The sequence below is a fragment of the Tetrao urogallus genome (assembly GCF_951394365.1).
Source record: "Tetrao urogallus genome assembly, chromosome: 6".
Taxonomy (NCBI): Eukaryota; Metazoa; Chordata; class Aves; order Galliformes; family Phasianidae; genus Tetrao; species Tetrao urogallus.
In genome coordinates this window covers 6,076,625-6,093,614 of record NC_136819.1, presented here as the reverse complement: position 1 = coordinate 6,093,614, position 16,990 = coordinate 6,076,625, and the positions used below count along the sequence as shown (strand labels likewise).

Sequence of the window (16,990 nt, the reverse complement as noted above, 5' to 3'; positions counted from 1 at the left end):
GCTCTTGCTTATACAAACATCTCATTACCATACAGCAAAGACTGTATTCTACAGTTAAAGCAAGTCTGACCACTGAAATCCACACAGTGAAGGATAATTTTATCATATGCTTTCCTCAGTGAACAAAGGAATTCTGAAACACATTGCAGAATCACAGAATCATTACGGTTGGAAAAGACCACTAAGATCATCAAGTCCAACCAAGGACCCAACTCCACTATACCACTCAGTGCCACATCTCTACTTTTCTTGAAAATCCCCCAGAGTGATGCTATCGCTTCTCTAGGCAGCCTGTTCTAATGCCCAACCACTTTTTCTGAGATTTTTCCTAACAGCCAACCTGAACTTCCCTTGGCATAACTCAAGGCCATCATCTCTTGTCCTGTTGCTGATACCCAGGAGAAGAAGCCAACCTCCACCTTGCCACAACCTCTACAACAGGAAGTTGTAGAAAGCTATGAGGTCTCCCCTGAGCCTCCTCGTCTCCAGGCCAAACAATCCCAGTTCCCTCAGCTGCTCCCCATCAGACTTGTGCTCCAGTCCCCTCACGGCTCTGATGCCCATCTTTGGATACGATCCAAGTCTTCCTCGCATTGAGGGACCCAAAACTGAACACAGTATTCAAGATGCAGCCTCACCAGAGCTGACTGCAGAAGGATCATCACCTCCTGCTCGTGCTGGCTGCACTATTTCTGATACAAGCCAGGATGCCACTGGCCTTCTTAGCTACCCAGGTACACTACTAGTCAGCCAGCTGCTGACTAATGCCCTCAGATCCTTCTCCTCCGTGCAGTTTTGTCAGCGACTCTGTCCCAAGCCTGTAGTGATGTATGAGGTTGCTGTCACCAAAGAGCAGGACCTAGCACTTGGTCTTATTTCAACATAATCTCACTGCCAAGATATAACGGCAGTAGAAACTAAAGAGACATTTTTTTTCACTTTTTCCATTTAACAGACACCCAACTGTTCAAGATGTTTCCCTGTGCTGTAGAACACAAAACACAGAACAGCAGACAAAAGATGACAAAACAAGAAGGGCAGACGCTAACCTGACTTCACCCACAATATCTGCAGCAAGGTTCTGCAGGCTGTTTCGTAGTTCCTCTACTTCCCTCCTCAGCTCCAAGATGTTTGTCAGCACAAAATCCAGGCGGTCCAGCACATCCACCTGCTCACCATGTGTTAACAGAGGTGTATACACAGCACAATCTCCTGCCCCTAAAGGAACTGGCTTTCTGGTTAGACCTTTGAGAAAACAAGACAGAAAAAAAGGTTATCAGATGAAAATCATACAATCACAAGGTTGGAAAGGACCTACAAACAAGATCATCTAGTCCAACTGTCCTCCCATTACTATTGCCACCACAAGCCACTAAACCATATCTCATAGCTCCTCATCCAGACGCCTCTTGAACGCTGCCAGGGACGGTGACTCCACCGCCTCCCTGGGCAGCCATTCCAGTGCCTGACCACTCTCTGAGAGAAAAACTTCTTCATGATGTCTATTCTAAACCTCCTCTGGTACAACTTGTGGCCATTTCCTCGGGTCCTGTTTGTTGCCTGGGAGAAGAGGCCAAACCCCTCCTCATCACAACCTCCCTTCAGGAAGTTGTAGAGTGCAGTGAGGTCTCCCCTGAGACCTCCTCTCTCCAGACTGAACAATCCCAGCTCCCTCAGCTGCTCCTCATAAGACTTGTGCTCCAGACCCCTCACCAGATTTGTTGCCCTTCTCTGGACACGCTCCAGGGTCTCAATGTCTGTCTTGTAGAGAGGGACCCAAAACTGAACACAATACTCAAGGTGTGGCCTCACCAGTGCTGAGTACAGGGAAATGGGAAAGGGTTTCTCACAGGAAATGTCAGTTCAATTTTGTCTTCAGAAAACAGAGGGCATAAAGTTTAATCTTGAGTACTGCCCCCTGACCTGGCCTGGTGCTTTTGGTTCCTGCACTGGTTTACCACTCCATCCTGACATCAGCATGCAGTCACACTAAACACTTCCACAATGCTAACAGAGTAAATAGAGTTCACTCCTAGAAAATTCAAGGTCAGGCTAGACAGGGCCCTGAGCACCCTGATCGAGGCTGAAGGCGCCCCTGTTCATTGCAGGACAGTTGGATTAAATGATCTTTAAAGGTTCTTTCCAACTCAAGTGATTCCATGATTCTATGAGTTCTTTCAGTGACACTTCTGCAGACATCCCCTTGTGAAACACTTAAAAAAACTACAAAATCCATATTGAATACCACAAAGACCATGGCCGTTGAGCAAATTGCTTCTTTTTAAGAACATCTTACTGCAAAATAAGTTCCGTTTCTATTCTACATACATCTGTTTTAAGAGATACTGGACTTTAAGAATCATAGAATCACAAGGTTGGAAACAAACTACACGATCATCTAGTCCAACCGTCTCTTCATCACTATTGCCACCACTAGCACTAAACCATATCTCACAGCTCCTCATCCAGACACCTCTTGAACACTGCCAGGGTTGGCGACTCCACCGCCTCCCTGGGCAGGCCATTCCAGTGCCTGACCACTCTCTGAGAGAAAAAGTTTTTCTTATGTCTAATCTAAACCTCCTCTAATACAACTTGTGGCCATTACCCCGTGTCCTACTCGATGCCTGGGAGAAGAGGCCAAATCCCTCTTCACCACAACCTCCCTTCAGGAGGTCGTAGAGTGCAGTGAGGTCTCCCCTGAGACCTCCTCTTCTCCAGACTGAACAATCCCAGCTCCCTCAGCCGCTCCTCATAAGACTTGTGCTCCAGACCCCTCACCAGTTTCGTTGCCCTTCTCTGGACACGCTCCAGGATCTCAACATCTTTCCTGTAGTGAGGAGCCAAAACTGAACACAACACTTGAGGTGCGGCCTCACCAGTGCTGAGTACAGGGGGATGATCACCTCCCTGCTCCTGCTGGCCACACCATTTCTAATGCAGGCCAGGATGCCGTTGGCCCTCTTGGCCACCTGGGCACACTGTCGGCTCATGTTCAGCTGAGCATCAACCAACACCCCCAGGTCCTTCTCTTCTCCACAATCATCCAGCCACTCATCCCCAAGCCTATAACGCTGCATGGGGTTGTTGTGGCCAAAGTGCAGGACCCGACACTTGGCCTTGTTGAACCTCATCCCATTCACCTCAGCCCAGCGGTCCAGCCTGTCTAAATCCCTCTGAAGGGCTGCCCTACCCTCAGGCAGATCGACACCACCTCCCAGCCTGGTGTCATGTCCCAGCAGTAGAGTCATGAAAAGATGTAATTTCCCTGGGCTTGAGCGTGGTTTAATGGGCATGGTGGTGACGGACTGATTGGTTGGACTAGATGACCTACAGCTCTTTTTCAACCCTAATGATTCTATAATTCCTTCTAGGGGCATGGTGGCGATGGGCTGACAGTTGCACCTGATGATCTGAGAGAGTGGGTACAAGCAGGTGTTTCACTTTGTTGACATGCAGAATTCAGGAGCCTAGACTGAAAATAAAATAAATAAACAGAAGTTGCTCATAGGAGAGCACTTTGCCTTGAATGTCTCATATCTTAAAGCCTTGTCACTGTTCCCAAGGTTTTTGTGAAGAGCGTTTGAACCCGTTCATGCTACAAAAGCATCTTTTCGATATCGCGGTGGCTTATCGCTTTCCTGCCATACTGCACGTGGCATGAGGTACCCAACAACTCTGGCGTCCTCCACTGACAGGAGAGCAGGTGCACCCAGATGGCCTTGACAGAAAGCCTCAACTGGTGAACGGCTGCCGGTACCTCTGGGAAGGCATCAGAGGGCCCTCCTTGCGGTCCTACCCCGGCCCCGGGCCTTACCCTGGCTCCAACTCCCCACGACCTCCGCGCCGCCGTCCCCGAGTCCCGCCGTGCCTCCGGGCCGCCTCCGGGCCGCCTCCCGGCCGCTGCCACCGCCCCGCCGCCAGCCGCGCCGCCGCCGCCGCAATGCCCACAGCAGGCTGAGGCCCAGGCCCGCGGCCGCCGCCGCGCCCAACGCCAGCCCCAGCGCCAGGCGGCTGGGCCCGGAGCGCGCCATGCAGCTCCGAGAACCGCGAGCGGCGCGGGGATGACGTCACTGAGGTGGTCACGTGGCGCACTTACATCACTTAGCGACGGAGAACCGGGAGCCGCGGTGGCGGGGCGGTGCTATGGCTACTCGTGCACTCCAGCTGTAACTCTACATGTATCTTCCCTGGCACCTATTCCTGTATCTACACCTGCACTTCTGCCTACGCGTAAAGCTGTACCCACATCTGTACCCACACGTGTATCTGGATCTGCACCTGTACAACGCAACCCCAGTTCCTCCAGCTACTTCACAGCTACTTCACCTCCAACACAATCCCTGCAGCCGCAGCTCGCACCCAACAAATCCTGGTGCCACCAACCTGTCCGACCCTTTCCAATTGATGCAGACATTTCAGGTGACAAGCACAGCAACACTTCTCTGGCTGTGGGCATAGAGGCAGGAAGCTGAATTTCTTTGCCTGGTTATTGGGTACAACCCAAGGCAGCACAAATCCGTGGTTCTGCAGATATTAAAGATGGTATCAGAGAAACATCATTCTGCAGCTGTATTATGCCTGCCTGTCTTGCATTGAACCTTAACGAAAGTAATAAAAACAAGCTTTTTGAAGGAAATAATTCCCAGAAATAATAGTTTCTGCTTGAGCTGCTTTGCTCTTTCCCTTTAACCCCTGTAATGCAGCAGATAACAACCGTATGTTGGTGGAGAATTGTAAAGATGTGAAATCTCCATTGGATCTCATTTTCTCCTTGGTTTTCATAAGCCCCTCTGGGTTTATCACCACAACAGCTCCAGCTGCTCCCGTAGTAGTATCTCTTGGTCTGCCAGCCCTTGCAAACAAGCCCCTGAACTGCACCACAGTTTTGTTATTGTCATTACAACCTTTAGAAATAAAGAGATTGCTGTAATAATGCCCTCTGCATCTTCAGCACAAATCTTTTTGCTGGGGTTGGAGGGAGGGGATGAATTATAGATCGCTGGTGAAACCACACTGTTAGTTATGGAATATGATAGGGCTCTGGATAAAATGAACAACATCTGTAGCAGGATCAAAAACAGCAGATTGCAAGGATCCAATGCTGTGGATGAACGACTTCTTTAGTAATTAGGGACACTATTAAAAAGAAATGTAGTCACTTTTGTATGCATCAATATTTGCATTAAGCACAATGTTCTTGGAATATCAAACCTTTTAGTGCAGCACAGGCTCTCATCCTCCCTGCAGAGGTGCTTGAAGATGACTTAGTCCATGAGCCAGAGAGCTCTGGGGTTCGGAACATGCCCTGAAGTATGGCACAGGGCTCTGGGAGAGCGACAGAGGCATGTACATTTCTCAACTCTCACACTTTTCTGGTCGGCTTTGAGGAGCAAAGGACAAAAGTAGCAAAAAATAGCACTGAGGAAAGATGGTGAGTACCATGGTGGGAGTAGATGATGGTTATTTCACAGAGCAGACCATTCATAGGTCTTGTTGCGAGAATCATAGAATCACAGAATCACTCACATTGGAAAAGACCTTAAAGATCATTGAGTCCAAAAACTGCTCACTCTTGGGTTGTGATTGCAGTATGTTAGGTGGAAATGGGCTCTGTGTAAGACAAGGGAGATATTAATGATAACGTGAATGGTGGAATCATCATCTCAAGGTTTGGGGTTTGAATTTTCCCATTCTACAGTCAGTGAGTGAACTGTGGGTGAAACGGTTCCCTGTCTGGTTACATACACCAAGATTACAACTAGAAATGCCTTTTCCCAGAACAGCTGAAGGGAAAGTAGCAACAACTTCAACGACTTGCACAGTGTATTATTTTCCAGCTAGAAGATCGATTAAACACATTCTGTTACTCCAACCCAAGGGTGGGGATTCTCAGCAGCAACCTACAGGGGGAGCAATGCCATTCAATCATTCAATCAGCTTTACAGTACATTTTTGGGATTTCTCCTTGATCAGAAGTTTGTTCTCCTTCCAGAAGCAGAACCATCCCTTAAATTCAGGGGAACTGAGTTGTTAGGAAACACCTCCATCCCATTAATCAGTATTATTTGAGGCAAGAAATTTGATTGGTATCGACTGGTATTGCAGAAAGAAGAGTGGTAATTAGAAAAAGCCACTGCTGTCAGAAGGAGAAAAACAGAGTTCTTCAATGTTCTTCAGTGTCACTCTTGTGCATAAGGGATTTATGGCCATAGATAACCTTTTGCCAAAAAGACTTTTGCTTTCTTTCACACAAATTCTTGCTATCCATGTCCAACTTTAAGCAGAAATCTCAGAGCCATGCCAAGGGGCAATAACTGCTTTTTGATGATGAATGGCACCACTGAGATACATGGCACGGTGTTTTATAGCTTGTTCTCACGCCATTGCTGCTCAAAGCACTTGGGCTGTCTCCCAGGTTTTGATTTTTCAATGGGAACTCTGATACCAAAATGTCGTGTGCAGGCTCTGCTTTCTTTTTCCTCTCTTTTATTTCCTCTCCTCCCTTTAAAAAGAGCCTTGCGGGAGCCAAACTGAGCAGTGAGAGTGAGCGCTGGGCAGCCTGCCACTCTACAAGAGCCCTGGATATATATTTTTTTCTTTAATTTGATGAAAGATCCAAGGGTCTGGATTTCAGCTCTGGGCTCCCTTGGGATGGGAACGCTCTCACAGCAGAGATCATCTGGTCCAGGTTACAAGGTGATGGATTTGGGTATAGGAAGCAAAAACAACTGTGGTGAAACCAGCAGGGAAAGTACTTCTGTATCAGTTGCTGGGTGATAGGGGCAAAAAAAAAAGTGAAAATAACACAGATTTATATTAGGGAGTAAATCTTAGGAATAAACATTTGGGTTGTTTTCACACCAGGGAATTCAGGAAGACCTTAGGAAGGTGATCTAAATGAATGGATGCGTAACCCAAGGGGTGAAATATCCCAAGCACATTTTAGGAAGATGGTAACGTCAATGTATATTAGTTGTTTTGCTTTGTCAAATCAAAACTAACGAACATGACAGGAACAACAGCAAAACCTGGCTGTCTTGGAGCATTTTCTTTAGACTAATGAGTAGAAATGTGGATTTTCCCTCTCAGTCCCTACTGGGGTTAATCGGTAACTGTGGCATTGCAGGGAAGTGGGCCCCAGGTCAGGCCGGAAGGACACAGCATGCCCCAGCTGCTTGGGAACAGCCTTCTGCTTTCCCCCTGAGCTGCTTGTTTCTGAAGATCAATAAGAAATTAGGGATTAATTATGTCATGCTAACAGTTGCTGATCAAGATGGGAGGAACTTTTTTCCCCTCACATTTTGAAGGGATTTAAACCATCACATTTAAAAGCTGCAGGGCCCAGGGTTCACCTTGCCCATCATCTCCCTGTCCATCATCTATCTATCATCTTTCAGTCCTTTGTCTCCCTGTCCCTCATCTCCCAGTTTATTGTCACTCTGTCCAATGTCTCCTGATCCACTGCCTCCTGGAATATCATGTCATCTCCCATTCTTTACCTTCCTGTCCATCATCTCATTGTCCTTCATCTCCCTACCCTTTGTCTACTGTCCATCATCTTCTTGTCTATCATCTCCCTGTTCATCATCTCCCAGATCATTGTCTCATTATTCAATGTCTCCTGGTCCATTGCCTCTTGGGATATCATCTCCTATCCTTCATCTCCCATCCGTCATTCTCCTGTCCTTCTTCTCCCTGTCCTTCTCCCTGTTCATCATCTTCTTATCCATCATTTCCCAGGTCATTCTCTCACTATTCAGTGTCTCCTGCCGCAGTGCCTCTTAGGCTATCATCTCCCAGCCTTTATCTACCTGTCTTTCATCTACTTGTCCATCATATCCTTGTCTGTCACATCTCTGTCCATCTTCTCCTGCTTCCTCACCCCCAAGCCATCCTCTCCTGTCCTTCATCTCCTTGTTTATCATATTCCTTCCATCACATCCCTGCCCATTGTCTTCTGCTCCATCACCCCTGAGCTATCATCTCCTGTCTTTCATCTCCCTATCCATCTTCTCTCTGCTCTTTGTCTGTCCATCATCTCCCTATCCTTCATCTCTCTGTCCTTCACCTCTCGGTCCACCATCCCCCTTTCTCCTATCTGTGTCCTTTGCTCTCCCTGCCCATCATCTCCCTATTCCTCCTCTTTCTGTTCCTTGTCTCCATTATCACCTTGTCCTTCATCTCTCTGCCCCTCATCCCCTGTCCTTTGTCTCCCTGTCTATCATTTTCTTATCCAACACCTTCCTATCCATCATCTTCTTGTCCTTCATTCCTTGTCCATTATATCCCTATCTATCACCTCCCTCGTTTGTCTCTCCATCCCTTTCCCTTTTCTCTCTGTCCCATGTCTCCCTGCACATCTTCCCATTCCCCGTCCCTCTATGGCCCAACAGAGCCAAGATCCTTCACAAAGCCGGCTCCACACCTCCCTCTCTCCCCTCCCCCGCTCTAGTCCCCCGGGAGGGTGCAGCGCGGCCACCGCCTCCCTTGGGCGGAGCGGGGGCGGGATGGGAGGGGATGCAGCCTCCCCGTGCACTGCCCCGGGGCTGCGGTCTAGCGGTGGGATCATGCCGTACCTCCTCATCAGCACACAGATCCGCATGGTGAGTCCGCCCCGCCGCCGGACCCTTCCGGGCTGTGGGGAGCTATTTAGAGCTCGGGCTGTGGGTCGTATTTAAGGCTGGGAGGTTGCATTAAGGGCAAAGGGCGACGCGAGCAGCGGGATGGGGAGGGGGCTCCCCGTGGGGTGCGGTGCCCCAGAGTTATGCTGAGCAAATAGCGCTGTGCACAAGCCCTCCTCCCTTCGTCCTATCCTTTCTGTGCTGTGGGGTCCCTGTAGTGCTACCCGGTTCCCCCTACAAATACCCAACAGCATCATGTTTGAAACTTGTTGCAGAAGCCTGTGAAAGTCAGGGAAAGTAATTTCCAGCCATGTGGCCTCACTGCAGGTTTTCCCTTTTCCCCGAAAAGCCCCCCTGGAAAACACAGCCCCAGCAAAAGGGAAAGATGTTATTGGTAGCAGGATCATTGTGTAGCACCCAAAGCCACATTGTCATAGAAAAACACAAAGGAAATGCTGCTTGCTACTGATTGCAGTATCTGCAGCCCTCAGAGCAGCTCTTGCAGCCAGCTGCAGCTGCACATCTGCAAAAGCAGAAGGATATCTAGGTGTGTTTATTCTTTTCCCAAAGGGAGCTATAGGTACAAATACCACCGTTTTGCAATAGGAAGGTGCGATGAGGAAAATGGCAAACCAAGTTGGCAGGAGTTTAATGAGAGGTGCAAAGATGCCTCGTTACAGTTACATCTCAGACCCTGTGAACAGAGAACTGAGGAAAACGCTCTGGAATGCTGCGGCACCAAATCATAGAATTATACAATGGTTGGGTTGGAGGAGACCTTACAGATAATAGAATCACAGAATGGTTGGGTTGAAAGAATCCTTAAAGATCATGTAACCATTGAACGGTTGGGTTGGAAGGGACCTCAAAGCCCCCCAGCCCCAGCCCATGCCATGGGCTAGTAACCCTCCCAGGCTGCCCCTTCCAGCCTGGCCCTACAGACACATCCCTGGAGATGCCTCCATTTGTGATGGCATCTGGCATCATTACAAGTTGATTGAATAATTATGGACTGAGCTATGTTGGAAATATCCAAATAATTTTCTAGGACCGTTTCTCTGATAAAGCAGATTTTATTCGCAATTGCAATGGCGGGCCTCCTGCAAGCAGGAGAGCCCCGAGAAAACAGTGGTACATCTTTTATCCCCTATTGCCTGCTGCTTCTCTCTTTCTCCCCTGGTTCCTCATTGACTGAGTGCTGCAGGTTCACACTCTTTCGCGATGCTTTACTAATCGTATAAACACCAAGTAGACACAAATCTTTGCCGCCCAAAAACAAATGTCTTAATTGATTAATTGACTTCTAACAATTGCTTTCTTAACAAACATTTGGTTATAACTTTTTGGATGTCAGTTTTACAACATAAACGTAGGCATAGCCTCCATTGTTTAATTACCCCCCTAACATTTGTGCCCCTTCACACTGGGTCATTGTTCTGGTCATTCGTTTGTCCTTGCACAGAGATAAGCTCGGAAGGTGGATAGAGGGGAGCATCTTGGAGCCTGCCTATGGCATCCTAACATTCCCACAAAGTGGGACAGTTCTGCTTTGTGTAAAGGCCCTGACTCCTTTAAAGTTTGTTAAATGTATTTTGCTTCTGCTGGTCTAATGAACAACCTTACACTGTTTCCTAGCTCAGAATACTATACCCATATGGTTTAGAACGTTCAAAATCTATTGCAGCTTTGTGAGAAAGTATTTGTTAGGTAATTCAGTAACTATGTTTCTAAAATATGTTACTAATATGTATGTGGTGTTCTTACTTTCCACATCAGCTATTTAAATATTTCTAAGGATATGTTACAGCTTAATTGTTTAGATCAATTGCCCTTTTCAATGTTCAATGAAGAAACAACACTTTGACTTTCCACAGCTACAATGCATTGGGTAGTCATGTTTTAAGGCACTTCAGGGAAATACATGCAATGGAATGGACTGAAATACTTTTCCCTGCAGTCTTCAGGAACTCTGCTCTTTACCAGGACAAAGCAAACATTTACAGCCTTAACCCTGGCATGAAGCCACAGCTGGAATCAGCTCATACTGGCACCTAACAGGAGGTGATGGGCTTTGCTGCTTTTGGTGGCTTACCGAAATGTTTGCTCAGTGGCACTGCATAAGTGCTTCCCAGGGGTCAGGTAAAGACTCACAGTTAACACACAGCTTGCTGGGTTGGGGATGGATGCTGCAGGAAGGCTCTTCCATCTCTGCTTTTCAGCCTTCCCCAAACCACATTTCTTCAGCTTTTCAAGCCAAACACAATTTCTCTGCTGTCAGACTCTCCAGCCCTTTGCATATTATAAATGAAATGATCATTAATGTGAGTTTGTTGATGGCAATGCCAATGGATAGGGCACGCTTTCTACAACAGGTTTTGACTTGCAAATTTTTCATGTGTAGAATGGAGGAGAATGAAAAGGGAGAAGTGGCTCCTCACATCAAAATCAATTAAAGGCTTTTTTTTTTTTTTTTTTTTTTTTTTTTTGAGGAAAAAAAAAGAGCTTTTAATTGATTTTAATATGAGGAGCCACAAAAAAAGAGCTTGCAAGGGTAAGAAATTGGAGTACGAAGAGTGTTGGCACCCCTAGTGTGGTCATTACAGAGGTCTCATGGGAGCTATACATGTCTGCTGTGCCCTGCTCCTTAGTTCTGAAAGTTATTCAGACTCAGAATATCTCAGAAAATAACACTGCTGTGAAAATGTCCCTGTCCTCTCTGTATGACATGTGGGAAGTCTTTCTGATGGCTGTCTTGGGAAGATGACTCACATCTCCAACTGCCTCCTGTCGCTCCAATGTGACAGTCCTTTCTTGTCCCATAGGTGCCAGTCTGTCCAAACCAACCCATGGCATCTCCTTTTTACACGAATGTGGCTCTGGGGAACATGGGCTACTCGGCACGGTGATGTGTTGATGGTTGAACTCTACAATCTCAGAGTCTTCTCCAACCTTAATTATTCCTTCATTCTTTCTTGCTAGTAGAGCCCTTCCCAAAGCTGTCCTCTGCCAGGACAAGACCTAAGTGGTCCTATCATTTCATGGCCAAGCATTGAGGTTTGCTGGTTTGTCGCAACGAGGCTGTGAGTGCCACCTCACAGCTGTCCTACAGACTGAATGACACACAGCCACCGTGTGCTCAGCCAGCAGGTGGCCCTCCAGAGCAAAGCCACCAGGGTCCTCACCTGAGACGCACAGGTAGCTTTGTCCTGGGACATATCCAGGCTTCTACAAGTTGAGGAACTCACGCCGATCCCATTAATGGTGGCAGAAGAAACCTCGTTCTTCTCAGGACACCCTTCTCTTCCCAGTTAATTGTACTACCATGCTCACCATGCATTGCTGCTTTTCTGCAGGAGGTTGGCCCCACCATGGTGGGAGATGAGCACTCGGATCCCAACCTGATGCAGTTCTTGGGGGCCAGAAAGAGGAACATGCTCGGGAACCACTTGTAAGTGCAATGTTTCAATCTCTCCCCCCTCCCTGTTTTCCCTAAAGCTTCACTCCCTGGCACACCTACTTCTAAACCCAGGACTGGTTTGCTGCTGGAGGGGCATGTGCCTGTCCTTGCCCCCACCTGTCAGTGCTCAGCCAAGGATATTTTCCTAATATTTCAAGCAGTTTTCTGTTATTTTCTAACCATAACCCTTTCTCATCCTCACATCTCGCATTCTTGGGACGCTTTTGGGTGCTATCTAGCCAGGCTGAAATAAAACAGATGCAGCAGGCATTTTAACTTTTTTGCATAACAATCTGCCTTTATCCCATCCTCAATGACACACGTTTTCTGTTTTGGTATCACTTCCAGCCCCAAGGTGCTCAGAAGCAAATGGTGCCCATCCTTCTCCTCTCAGCCTGGCTCTGGCCAGGTTTAGTGCCAATCCACATTAGGTACTCTCCCACAGCCTGTTCCAACCCATCCCAGATTGAGCTTTCTCCCTTTCTCCCCTCAGTATCCCTCCCTGAAGCCTTCCCTTGGGCTTTGAGCTGCTTTGTGTTCCCAGCCCATTAGGCTGTGTATTTCCAACACATCTGATGCTGTGTCTCTACCTGCCTACGCTGAGTTTGAAACCAAGGGTGCAGCTTAGAAATGCTGCCAACCTGTTCTTTACATCTTGGCACACATCCCAACCCCTCCCCCCATTTGGTATCTTGACTTCTTGTTTTTCTCTAAGATTCAAATAATAATAACAAAAAAAAAAAAAAAAAAAAAAAAAAAAAAACCACCACCAACAACAACAAAAACACACAGCAAAACAAAACACCTAAATGCAAATCAAGTTAAAGCAGAGGGCAGCAGTTGGATTTCTGCTCATGCTTGCCCACTCATGAGGCAGCGCAGAGGAGGAGTGGGAGGAAAACCAGGCGTTTCCTTGGTCCCAGCATATTCAGACTTCCATCAGTGGAGCTGGAAAGACCCATGTCCTCAGCACTGGACTGGCAGGCATCGAGACCCAGTTCCTCCATTGCTTTACAAAACTTAGGAGTTCAAAGAACAGGAAAAATGGAAGTACCCTGATTTTCAAGAAACTCTCCAAAATGCAAACTTGGGCCATCTGCTTTGGCAGGAACTTGGCCTCTTCCATTACTCCTTTCCATCAGCAGGGCTCAGGTGGGTTTGCAGAGCCATCTCTGCACTGCTATTCCCAAGCCCGTGGGTGGCACAGAAATTGGCAGCAGTGCCAGCTTCGTGCTGCTGCCTTTGGAGCTGAGCCTGGGAGTTATGCAATGGGAGAAGAGACCTGAGGAGAAAACCAGGAGAGGCTTCAAGGAGGATGAAGTTCTGCTGGCTCTGATAGGGGTGAATCTCCAGGATTTGAGTGGAACAAAAATGGAAGGAAGGTGGAATGCCTCCATGCTGCATGCCCAAGCAGCCAGGGAGGAGTTCATAGAATTATAGAATCATTAAGGTTGGAAAAGACCTCTGAGATGATGAAGTACAACCCCAAACCATCCCCAGCATGCCCACTGACCACGTCTTTCAGTGCCACATCTCCATGGTTCTGGAACACTTCCAGAGATGGTGACTCCACCGCTACCCTGAGCAACCCATTTAATACATCCCCGCTTCTTCTGAGAAGAAATTTTTCCTAATGTCTAGCCTGAAAGTCCTTTTAAGGCCATTACAGGGTAATAAGGAAGTAGAGTGGCAGATTTTGCTTCCTTGGGGGATCCTTCTATTTCTACTTGTGCCTGCTTGTGGCCTGATAGACATTTTCAAGCATGTCTTCCCTGTTTGCTCTTGAGCAACACAGGGTGGAGGAAACAATGTGGCTGCAATACTGACACCCTGAGAGGCACAGTGGTATGCCAGCAAGGCAAGTTCCATTCACCTTCTGCCAAAAAACCCTGCTGGGGAGGAGAGCACCATGGTTGAGCAGGGTTTTCTGTCCCACTGCCACATGATGACACAAATCTCACCCTTTCCACAGCATCTTGAGATCCAAAGCCTTAAACACGACCTAAGGAGCTCTGAGGGAGCCTGAAAGAGTCTAGGCAGTATGGATCTGTTGTAGCACTGTAATATACATAAAACACGTAATTGCCTCTAATAAAGGATCCTGTTAAGCAGCTGTGCAAATGGCACATCATTAAGCACCATCAATTGCCAGCACGCATCCTCCATCCCTTATCTCCATCCCTTATTTAATGTGCAGGGGCAGAACGCTTGGACATTTGGGTTGCAAAGCCAACCCTGGGCTACTGCAAAATGGGATTCTGAGTAGATGCTGGACAATGTCCCCTCCACCTCCTGTCATAATAAAGGCTATCAATCAATGCTGCTACTTTTAAATAGCAAACCATCTAAAATCAGACTAAAAGTCACTGCATTAGGATGCTCTTGCTGTAGCCCCACTCCCACACACAGCATGTGCTCACTCACCTACCTTTGGCATACCTGGGAGCCAAAGGCTCGTGTACAATGGGCACGTGAAGAATTCCTCTCCTCTCTAGGCTGACCTCTGTCCCCTACTGGCTTCAGGCTGAAAGACTTTACAAATGTCCCCATCCTGATTCAGACTGCTCGCTTGTGAAGAGGGTGGCACACTTAATAGACATCATGCAAGATGTTTTGTTTTGCTCAGTGTGGAGCTGTATTTAAGGCCCTAGGCCACTTAGCTTGCCTTCTGCTTTCAGCTCAGTCACTCCAGTTTAGGTTCCTACAAATAACAACCCCTGCCTCAGCTACTTCCTCTGCATAATGGCAATAATATTTACCATCTCCAACATGTAAATCTGGAGGTGGCAGGCCTCTTAGAGAAAGCATTAAGTTCAAAGACACTATAATAATAGATATTATCTTTATATCACATCTATAATTATTGCATACTCTGTCTTGAGAAGCTGGAAAAATACCTTCACATCTGAGTGACATTTTATGCTTTAAAAATGCTCACCACTATAAACGTTTTGCAATGTTAGCAACTTTGGAAATGCTTTTGGGTCTTTTTTTATTATTAGCACGAAAGTCAGGGTAGTCTTTGTTAGGATGCCCAACCGAGATCATCAACCATCCCGCAGCCCGTCATTATCAGCTTATCAGGCACGGTGAGTCATCTAAGAGTTACACAATTATGAAACTTATCCCATCTGCTTGAATAAATACTGCAGCCCAAACAACTGTGTTAAAGGAACAGAAAGGCTGCCAAATCCAGCATTAAAGGACAGACTTGCCATTTCAGTTCTGCCACTTCCTAACCTAATTCAAATAGTTTTATGCCTGTGTTGTGCTATTCTTTATGGTAAGAGCAAAGCAGAACATTGGTATTTTACACCTTTAAAACAGATTAGTTGTTCTGTAAAAAGCTTCCAGAACAGTCCAGCCATGTAAATTGAGGTCTGCTGAAAGCAACAGCAAACAGGGTCTGATAACAGGGAGTTACCAGGCCTGCAAGCTGCAGGAACACGGGAACAACAAAGAAAAAAAGATCTTGCTGTTACAACACTGCAAATCTGCTGTCATACATTTTTTCCCTGCTTTGCAGAGACCATTCTCTTTTTCCATGAATTCTGAGATATGATTCCCGTAGCTGTGGTTTAAGCTCAGCTAAGTAAGCAGCATGTGGCTTTGGATAACCAGACCCCAAACCACACTCCAATTTAAGATCAAATTCCATTCTGAGCAGCTTTCTCCTTGGTTTGGAAGCTGTGGATTTTGGTCTTCCCCATCTGGTTAACCAAGGTGTTGCATCACACAGGCAATATGCCAGATGTGCCCATGCAGTGTTTTGTACCAGTTAATTAGCGAGGCAGACCCAGTTCCACAAGGAAATTTTTGTATCCTTTTTCATCCCTGCTTTCCTCTTTTTCCCACTTGCAGCTGGGAGTACTATGTGAATGATGCACCACGGATAGTCCTGAACAAGCTGGAGACCTGTGGTTACCGGGTGGTGAGCATGACGGGTGTGGGCCAGACGCTGGTGTGGTGCCTCCACAAGGAATAGCAAAGAAGATTTCTGCATTCCACCTCAGCAAGGCCCTGCTGAAGGGATCATCTCACACCGGACTGACAGCAAACTTTTCCCCTTGAGTAATTCTTTTCTATCCCAGACTCCAGGCACTCAGGCATCAGGGGAGGAGCAGTGCAGAAGCAAGGGTTCACCTAATGGAAACTCAGCATCCCTGCCATTTCCTAAGACCTTGGGGGGAGGAAGGTATGCCCAGTACAGATTATATCATGCACATAAAGCAGATGGCTCTAACTCCACATTCATTGAATGCAGTCTGGCAAATACCATCTTTCTGCAATTTAATAATCTATTTAGCGTGCACTGAAAGGAGCTCAAATCACAGCCTTGCTGTCTGTTCCTCAGGGCTGTCTCAATGGGCATGTGCTGAACTGTGAATTCAGAACAAACCTCCTTCCAGATCTTGGAGGGGATGTATGGAGGTCAAGAGTGACAGGTGCACTATCTCATCTCCAAAATGAAAGTAAAAACTGCTTAACCTACACAGTGCTCTTGGAGAATCTCTTCATGCGCAGCAAGACCAGCTTCCCTCCCAATCAGGGCCATGGTTTGAAAGCCTGATGCTGCTGTCTCGAGTTCCATTTGGACATAACACACTGATTCCCAAAGTAGCCCTAGATCAGCGCAAACAGGTCTTGTAAACATTTCAATTATGGGCTACATAAAGTTAACGGCAGCAGTTGCAATGCTGCATCGTTTGGGACTGTGTATCAATCCTGATGTAGAGGTAACACCAATAAAACATTTCGCTAGAGAGACTGATATCTTTGTGTGGGTTATTCTGATCAGTTGGTGCCAAAGACTTCTCGATCCATAGTTCTTAAGCAAGCTTTCAGGAATTACGACACTTTTTTAGAAGTCTGGTGTTTGTTCTCATAGTACCTCTCAAATCCTGAATTC

The 16,990-nt window shown here is 47.0% G+C and overlaps 2 protein-coding genes across 2 annotated transcripts in view; one reads left to right on the top strand and one right to left on the bottom strand.

Moving 5' to 3' along the window:
* RMDN3 (regulator of microtubule dynamics 3) overlaps positions 1-4,034 on the bottom strand; it is a gene marked incomplete at its 5' end in the record, with an annotated part of 30,972 nt that extends 26,938 nt beyond the window's left edge. Inside the window, 2 exons of the mRNA XM_079536876.1 lie at positions 1,050-1,245; positions 3,818-4,034. Coding sequence (XP_079393002.1) covers positions 1,050-1,245; positions 3,818-4,034 — 413 coding nt within the window. The remainder of the gene's footprint in view (positions 1-1,049; positions 1,246-3,817) is intronic.
* A 4,536-nt stretch (positions 4,035-8,570) lies between these two features.
* GCHFR (GTP cyclohydrolase I feedback regulator) lies at positions 8,571-16,066 on the top strand (the record flags this gene model as incomplete). Its single annotated transcript, XM_079537258.1, has 3 exons — positions 8,571-8,606; positions 11,978-12,072; positions 15,943-16,066. The coding sequence occupies 3 exons, from the start codon at positions 8,571-8,573 to the stop codon at positions 16,064-16,066; spliced, it is 255 nt and encodes an 84-aa protein (XP_079393384.1).
* Between the last annotated feature and the right edge of the window lie 924 nt (positions 16,067-16,990).